This window comes from Halyomorpha halys, unplaced genomic scaffold (assembly GCF_000696795.3).
Source record: "Halyomorpha halys isolate HHAL.00 unplaced genomic scaffold, Hhal_1.1 Scaffold1015.1, whole genome shotgun sequence".
Taxonomy (NCBI): domain Eukaryota; kingdom Metazoa; phylum Arthropoda; class Insecta; order Hemiptera; family Pentatomidae; genus Halyomorpha; species Halyomorpha halys.
The window spans coordinates 270,187-279,388 of NW_027114980.1; the positions used below are offsets into that span (position 1 = coordinate 270,187).

Here is a 9,202-nt window from a genome sequence, read left to right on the forward strand (position 1 = left end):
TTTTTAATTCGAAAAATTCCCTGATTTTCCAAGTTTTCCAAATAGGGTACATACCTCTTATATAAATGTAAGAATTTATTAAATTTTTTATTTATTTATTGACATTTACAACTGTATTTACATAAAAATACATCAAAGAATTTATTTTGAAAAAGAAAGAGAATGAAAAATAAAAACAGCTGATAGTAAATTCGTAATAATACTAAATTACTCTATAGATGGATGAGGTCCATCTTGGAATAATCGAAGAATCTCTACGAACTCTGTGTATATTATTTTTTTAGGAACAACATAAAATGAATAGAATATATATATATACATAGATACAAATTAGAGTTTAAATGTGTTTATTTATCTGTATTATTTAAAAATTTTAAATATGACAAAAATATTTTAGCTATTTTTATAATACGATTTTTAAGGAAAATTTGAGATTAATACATGTAATGTACGGTAGAGCGCTGCCAATATATTGCATATTGGAAAATAATACGTTAATTGGTCCAATCCAATCAAAAGCGATCATTGACCTGCTTGGCCTACCTCCTCCTTCATAACATGAAACCACAATTCTTAAACCGATTGCCGAAGGGAAAATCGATCCGAATATCTCCTTAACTGGCTTATGGTGGACATAAAATATGGAAATTACTGTATTTTAATTTAATGGGTTGAGTTGTGACTGTACTTATAGATTTGTATTCCAAAATCTCTGGGTTTTTATCGATTGTGAAGTAACACAATGTTTTTATTCTTTTCACTCTAAAAATACAAAAATTTGTCGACTTAATAATGTATTGTTTTTTTTAATTCATAAGTTAAAGAAATAAAATGGACATGTACTATTTTCACTTAAACCACATCATAAACAAATAAGCTAAATTTAATGCAAATTTTCCTATTATATTGGTATGGTTCCTCAACAGGATGTATTGTATAACAATATATGGATGATTTTCCCAAAACGGGGCATTTTGAATGTTGGAAATTGATGACATAAAACGTTACTGATTCCAAGAGTTTTTTTTTCACCAAAATAATTTCTTGGCATTTTAACACTAATAATAAACACTAATACAGCTTTTTTGTTATCTTATTATTAGTTAAAGAATAAATTAATGACAGTTTACGAGAACAGTATGCTTAAGATCAAATTGATTATCCCCACAGAGTATCTTGACAATGCTAAATATGATGGAAAATCATTCATGAATTTCTTTTAACAATATCTGTTTTAAACGAGAGGGAATTCTAGGAAGAGACCAAATTGCGATAAGGTCATAAACACCTACTGAAACTGTTCCTTTACGGCTAAAAGGGACCGAGCAATCGAAGTTTAACCAATCGATAGTTTGAAGCGTCTCTTGTCGGTTCAGAGAGATTGAACTTAATTCAGAAGATGAGATTTCTCAAGAGCTAGAACAAAGTAATTTGGAGATCCTGCATTTTGTTTCTTTTTATAATCCCATATTTTCTTTTCTGGAGATTGCATTTTCTGTAAATTCTCTTTTTTATGATATGAAAATTATCGGAATTCCTGGACCCTCCTTTCACCTTTTCACAAAAGCCTTGTGGTACATATAGTACTTCTTTGTCCTTCCCTGAAGGAGATAATCCCCTCCGTCGGGCCCTGCGTGCTTTATAATATAATTGGTTATTTAATAAATAACTCAAATACTATCCAATTATAGTCTCAAAACTTTATTTCTTTTATTCGTCCAACGTTCCGGCCAATCCGGCCATCTTCAGGGACATCTACTACAAAAAGTTTCTATTATATGTATGATCCTACAAACAATTTAAATACTTAACATTATTACTATATATAATTTACCTTACCTCAATATTACTTTGCAAACATATAATTTAAAACAACTCTAAAACTTCATTCAGGCTATTCTGCCCAGGTCAAAACATTTATATCTATGACAACATTAAAAACATTAGGTAAAATTATTTTTTGTTAATAAGTATATCCCACATATGTTTAATTACCTAATTAGTTAATTATCCATTAAAAACACAGTCAAAAATTATTTCTTTGCAAACACTATTAATAGAAATTTATCACAACCATGCTTGTAACCTTCCTCTACTCAGTTCAAGCATTTAAAAAATTATTTATCATAATTACATTTTTATCAATTTTTCTCTTTATTTCATTGGCAAAAATCCTATCAAGGCCAACTATAATTATCCACATACAATTTATCCTATATTATTTATAAATTAATCTTACTTAATATCTCTGCATAATGTTGATTTAAATTCCTCGTATCTGTTTTGAAATTTACAGTATAATCAATATTTTCAGATATGTAAATGGATTCAAGTATTTTCCTTTTGTATGTATTATTCTCTTTATGTAAAATGAGTGTATTATCAAAATCAAAAATATGTTGGTTTTTGGTTGCATGCTGGACTAGTGCTGTTTTATTTGGATCATTCTCCTTATTTTTCAAATCATTATTATGTTGATAAACTCTGTCACCCAATAATTGCTTTGTCTCACCAATATATATAGCTGGACAATTTAGACAGGGAATTTTATATATTAATCCCGATTGATTTCTTGTATCAATTTTGTCCTTTAATATACTATAATAGTTTTTTATTTTATTATTGGGTCTATGACTTAAGGAGTACTCATCAACATCGTAATCCTTAAATGATTTCTTTATGTCTTCAGATTAAGATTATAAATAAATAATTGGTTATAATCAAAGACGACTCTCTCTTTCGTCAGTAATATTCAGATGGTTCGAATAGTGTGACTACCAGAAAGACAGAGAATGTCAGGCAATCGTTTACGGTTCGGGTAGAACTAAATTACTACCTACACTTGTGCTAAACTGATACATTGGTACCAAAGTTTTAACTGGTCATAAGCTCCTAGGTAGTGCTCCTGGATGTTGTAATCCTCTCCTTTTATTGGTGAATAGTTCGTTTAATGATAATAATATACGCTCGCATACCACAAATATTGTCACCGAATGTTTGGACTAGCTCACATCCTCCAATATGAGTATAATACAGCATTTATATAACTTAAGTAAAGGTCTTTTGCCTCACCATTTTCCTCCTAGTGACTTAAATCAGCTTCATGGACATTGTTATTACAATTTAATATGTTATATCCTTCACTGAATTAGAGTCTTTCACCTCGCAAAAGGAGTTAACAACCGTTATTAGGAGATTATCATCTGACAGAAAACTTGTTGAAGATTTATGAAGTGTTAATAATTTTCCATCTATATCGTTCAAATTTGTAATAAAACTCATTTATATTGCTTGGTTCTGACACTAGTGTTCGGTCGTTCAAGATTCGTTTGTATTTTTCACTATCGGAGAAAATAGGAAGTAGTTGATCAGTTTTTAGTTATAATTTGAAAATTTAGAGAATGCTCCTTACAATTATTTAACGAAAATATTTTGGATAAAAATTGTGTCAATCTCCCGGAGTTAGAAGTGAAACTTCATAGGTTCTAGCATTTGTTGACTATTTTATTATTTCAGGACTAGGAAGTGAGATTTGATCTAGTAATATCTCTCTTAATTAATTGAAATATCTCCTCTATTCTATTTTGTTTATTGAGAAGAGGAAGCATTTCACTTTTTCTCTATCGTGCCTAGAGAAGTTTCACTTTAAAAATCAAGCTTATTGAATAAAACGTCTGCTTCTTTAATCAGAAAATGATTTTAGAAATGTTAAACAACACCACATGGACCATACGGTATTGTTTCCGCACGAAGGTTCATTCTTTGTTTACTATATTTATAGCCACCTCACGAAGCGGAGGCCTTATTGCTTCAAGACGCAGGAAACTGGAAATATACACCTCACCAGGATATTTTTGCAGCAGGTATTTCTTTGTTTTTTCTTAAAAATAGATTGTTCAATAATATTTATTTGGCAGGCCATACAGGAGACACATGTAAGATAGAATACATATTAACTTTCACTTACCTATATATGGAATATATAGTAAGGTGAAGAATGGCGATCTTTACTCAGTTTTCAAAGGAAATACACTTTTTGAGGCACCCTGAGACGAAATAAAAAGTCTTACAAAATGGTCTGTGTGTCTGTATTTGTGGGCGTATGAACAAACTAGCTCAAAAGCAAAAAGCCATAAAGAACTGAAATAATCAATTAGATTTTTATTTCTCGAAAATCACAATAATGGTGATAACTTCAACAGTGCAATTTTTTTAAGTATCTTCTCTATGAATCAATCTTGAAAGATCACAATCGTAGTATTTCATGATATTAGCAGACTTTCTTACCAACTAAAACAGTTGATCTGTAATATCACGTTTATTATATAGAAAAAAATAAATAATAATCAGGCTTAGAGACAATTGGCTGAGGTAGATCCGTTTTTACGCTACAGTCTATGTTTGCCCAATCAGATACACGGCCACATAACATCAAAAACCTATGACATTAAAAAAAAAGTAACACAATCGGTCTGCCTGTTGGTATTACACACATCCAATGACAAATTTTTTTTTTGGATTCAAGGGGCTCTGAAACTAATAGTTCTATTGAAAACTACACAAAAGAAATTCTACCTCATTATAATATTTTTCGGTAGCAAAATAAAATCTGCCTGATTAAATTTTAATTGAAAATTGGTTTTATTTTTTAGCCTTTGCGCTCTTTGTGACTCTGTGAATTTGACCCCACCACTAACCTTGTAATTTAAAGAAGGGAAAGTAAGTAAGAGATGAAAATGATCTTGCTTTATCAAAATACCACCGCAAAGTATCAAGTACAAAGGCTCTTGAAATAGAATGTCTAAACTTAAACTGTCGTGAAGAATTAAAAGTTCTGAAGGAAAAAAGGATGGCTTGATTTTTTTTTTTTTAAATCTCATTAAAATATTTACCACCACAGCCATTTTATAGTAATAGTAGAAAAAGGATTTTTTTTTTTCATTTTATTTAGTTTTCCAAATATTACCAATTGGCTAAACTAATACAAAATTGAAGACGTTTACGAATTTGAAAATATCTTAATTATTTCATTAGAAATCTGTAATTTATTTGAAAAAATGTCGTAATGTCGGACCAATTTTTTGGCTACGTAACTGACAAGAAAAGAAATCCATTATTAAATGTAATAACAGTGACAACTGCAATGGCAAAAGGTTTTCTGCAAAGGATGATTTTTTTAAACATGATTCTTACAACCCATAAAATGAAATTAAAGTAATTAAAATATAGGTAATATAAGTATTATATCATATTATTTTCTTTTATTCTTAATCATTATATCTAAAATTATTTTCGATTTGTAAAAACGTCCTGTCTTAATTTTAATAAAATTGAACGATACTTCTTTTCTTATTATTTTGACAATAGCGACGATTAATTCATCATATTTGGAAATAAACATAAACAAAGTAAGGTAAACATTAGTTCATCCTGCCTTCTTATCAATCGGAAAGAGCTATTGTTTTAAAACTCAAATTTATCTACTAGAATCGCTATTCCATACATCACATATTATAAATTCGATTTAAAAGTAATATTCATAAGCAATTAAATTTTCAATATTCAATTTTTTTTTTTTAAATTAAACTTCTTTTCAATAACAGTTATTTAATGTCGGACGTTTTTGTTAATCGAAATACTTTCTATCAGATTTAAGAGTTATAAACTTCAGATTACTTCAATTATTTTAGATGAAATTGAGCCTCAAAAGATTTTAAAGTTTTTAATTGTATTGAAAGTAAATAGTGACAAGGTTGAAGCGTTCAGGAAATGAGTTAGCTCTTTGAAATATTGGATGGTAATATTTTGTTAAAGAGAACAATTCATATTAACCCTTTGCAAGTTTTTTTTTCAGTCATATTACCAACGTAATAATCCGCGAGCCCCGACTTTTGTAATTTGTCATTTGTCACCGAAAGCGAATATCTTATACACAATAGTTTTTACAATTTGTCTTTGTCCTTATGAACTGAAAATTATTTGTATTGTCTCCAAAGCGGAGCCCTCGAGTTTGAAGACAAATTTTAAATGGCTCCGCTCAAGAGCCATCAAGTGCAAAGAGTTAAAGTAGTCATGAACAATCAATCACTTTCCAGTACATTTATATAATTTCGTAGTAAAGAACATAATTTTATGTTATTATACTAAACTAGCAAGGCCCTGTGGATTCACCCGTGGTACATTTGGATTATACAAGCCTGTTTAATGCACATGACGGGTCCAAAACCAAGTTTGTGGTATTAACTCTCCATTATTTATTTTTACCACATAATTTATTTGTTAAAAAAAAAAAGTATCGCTAAATAAAAACGGACTTGACAGATTGTGTTGACGGTTTTATCATGGAAAGAAAATTAAGAAATATAATAACGTAATAATATATTTTACATATAAATAATATAAAATATGAAAAATAATTTATGTAGTAAAATCAAGGGAAACTAATTGCAGCAAATAGCTACAAAAACACTGATGTAATTACTCGCATAATTAAATGCTCACCACTCAGGTGCATTTGATTCATTATGCACTTGTCTTACCTCAGAAACGTATGATGGGTCTGATACGTCGTTTAAACGCGCAAATTTACGGCGCGTGAGATATGAATTGTTCATTAAATTATACCAAAAGGATTTAATACAGTTGAAATAAAAAATAAAATGGATTTTTTATGGGTTTTATAAATTGTTAATGATTTTTTTTTACCTAAAATATTCAGCAAATAAACCCTTTAGCTATGATAGACAATTAGGCTTTCTGATCTTTTAGAACTCGTCCCCCACTTCGCAGAAGGAGAAATTTTTTCAAATAAATCTACACGAGTTTATTCCCTAAAATGCAAAATAATCATTAAAATAATAATTATTTAAATAATGTAATGTGTAAATAAAAGATTTTTCAAAGAGACAGAGTCAAGAATTAATTAAAACTCAACATGATCAGATGATCAATATAAGTCAGATGGCTTATATTGAAATTTAAAAATTTGAGAAAATAACCCCACATTTGAAATCTTAAGTCAAAAACAATCGCAGAAATTTTCAGTTACACCACTAAGGCTTAGTACCGACGGTGTGTAATTTCTTATGAAATTTCAAATATTAATATTGATTATTTAAAAAAGAATAACAATTTTTGAGATATTATCGGCCGCATATATAAAAAAAATGTATTTGCTAGTGTTTGACGGAATGTAATATTAAGTAAACAATAATCTTTCTCGATTATAAAAATATTCTCATTAAAAAAAAGAAACCCAAAGGTCCAGTAATAATTTGTTATTAAATGAAAACAATCTCTGTCATAAATGCGAAATAAACGACGTTGGTGACCAAAGAAGTTTTGTGCCGTTATGGAAGAAAAACAAACGAACGCCACCTGCTAAAACCAGTAAAATTTACAATGTCCAGTGCTTAACCACAGCACATTAAACACCATTATGAGGAATTACAGCACCATTTTGTGCTGTAGAGTTATAGCCACTTTGTAATTATATCCACGTCCTTTACATGGAGTTTATAATCCGAAGCTGTTAATTAGGATCCTCGTGGAATGTGCTTAATACCCTATTAACCTTGTTAAGGACCAGATATTACGTTGTATGAAGTTGTTTAATTTACATCACAAAAATTTTCCAATTCGTTGAGAATTTAAACTCTTTTTAAATCGAATGTAGAAATATATTATTCATATATGAGCCAATAATGTAGTGATATAATGGAAATTATAGTGAACAAACAAATGAGAACATAGAGATCAGTCAGGGAAGTCAAGAGCACAAATCAGTTTTGTTCATTCTGTTGCATGGAAATTGACATGAAAAAAAAAACTAGGTAATTTTCTTCACTAAGTAGAAGGAAATGCTTCACTGAATACAAAAACTAATCATCTATCAATTTGTCTACTAAACCCTATTTATGAAATCCTCTGATTTGTTCTGGTCCTTTTGGAAAAAACTCATATGAAATATCAGTTTTCACAGGAAACATTATTTAGCGAAATCAAAACATTTTACCAAACGTTTTATCAACGTTTCAATCCCAAAACCAAAAAAATCAAGATTTAGTGAAAAATGAAGTTAAAAAGTGCGAAAATGGATGTAATACAATCCACGTTTTATCACACGTGATTATTATTTCGAGAAAAGGTTTTTTTTTTTCTTAGAAACCATTGAAACGTCTAAAACGCTTCAGAAGCAGCTTATTTTTACTTCATGATATACCCAGATTAACTTTTTTTACTTCACAAGTGGTCTTTGAGTGTCGAGAAACTGCCGATATACATGTACTCAATTGTACTTCATGTCCTTCCACTGTTTGATAAGGATTGTCTCACACAATAAGCCTAAGTTCATCAAAGTCAATTCTTAGGGGAGTTCTTCTTCTGGGTTGGTTATCCAAATCTGTGTAACAACCAAAAAACTACTGGTGAATGGTCCAGGCAACACCCATCCCTGAACCCCCTTGTGATTATTTTTTTACAGCTTTGGCTACCGAGTCATAAAAAAATAAATTACTCGAAATTATTCCGAGTTTCCACGTTCACATTGATGTAATACTAAGCAATGTGCAATCAGTTAGAATGATAGTCAATATTATAAAAAAAGAGAGGTATAATAATATCATAGTGAACAACAAAAGTCGACTAATCCCACTTTGGATTTTTAAATAATAAAAACGGAGATTACACAATATAAAACTTTAGTGCTTTTTCCATTTTAAATATACAATTACATTCTATAATCATGATCTTTAATGCCAGAAATGAGTAATCTTACCAGAATCCTGGCGCACTCGTCGTGGTCGTAGATGGCAGCTAGGTGGAGGGCTGTTCTGCCATGCTCGCCGCCCTGGTTTACGTCGATCTTATCCTTGTAGCTGGCGATGGCCAGGAGGACCTTCGGCTTGTTCAGTTCGGTCGCCAAGTGAATCACCGCCTGGTTTTTTTCGTTCAGGACGTTGGCATCTACTCCGCTGTAAAAAAAAAAAAAAACTACTATACGGTCAATTCATTGAATAGAAGTTATATGAAAACTTCCATATAAAAATGTACCATCATTTCAGAGGAACAAAAAAAAACCTTACCTTCGTCTTACCTTAAATATATTTATGGTTTTATATATATATTAAAATAAATCGATAATTGAGTAATATTGACTATATCAAAAACCTCCCATGTCTCTTTACGGAGAAGATAATCTATT

The 9,202-nt window shown here is 30.0% G+C and overlaps 1 protein-coding gene across 9 annotated transcripts in view; it reads right to left on the reverse strand.

The window, feature by feature from the left end:
• Positions 1-9,202, reverse strand: part of TrpA1 (Transient receptor potential cation channel A1) — a 212,471-nt gene that overhangs the window by 44,211 nt on the left and 159,058 nt on the right. For all 9 annotated transcript variants that reach the window (XM_067052051.1, XM_014431955.3, XM_067052050.1 and 6 more), the window contains one exon: positions 8,777-8,972. In XM_067052051.1, the coding sequence (XP_066908152.1) occupies positions 8,777-8,972 (196 nt within the window). The remainder of the gene's footprint in view (positions 1-8,776; positions 8,973-9,202) is intronic.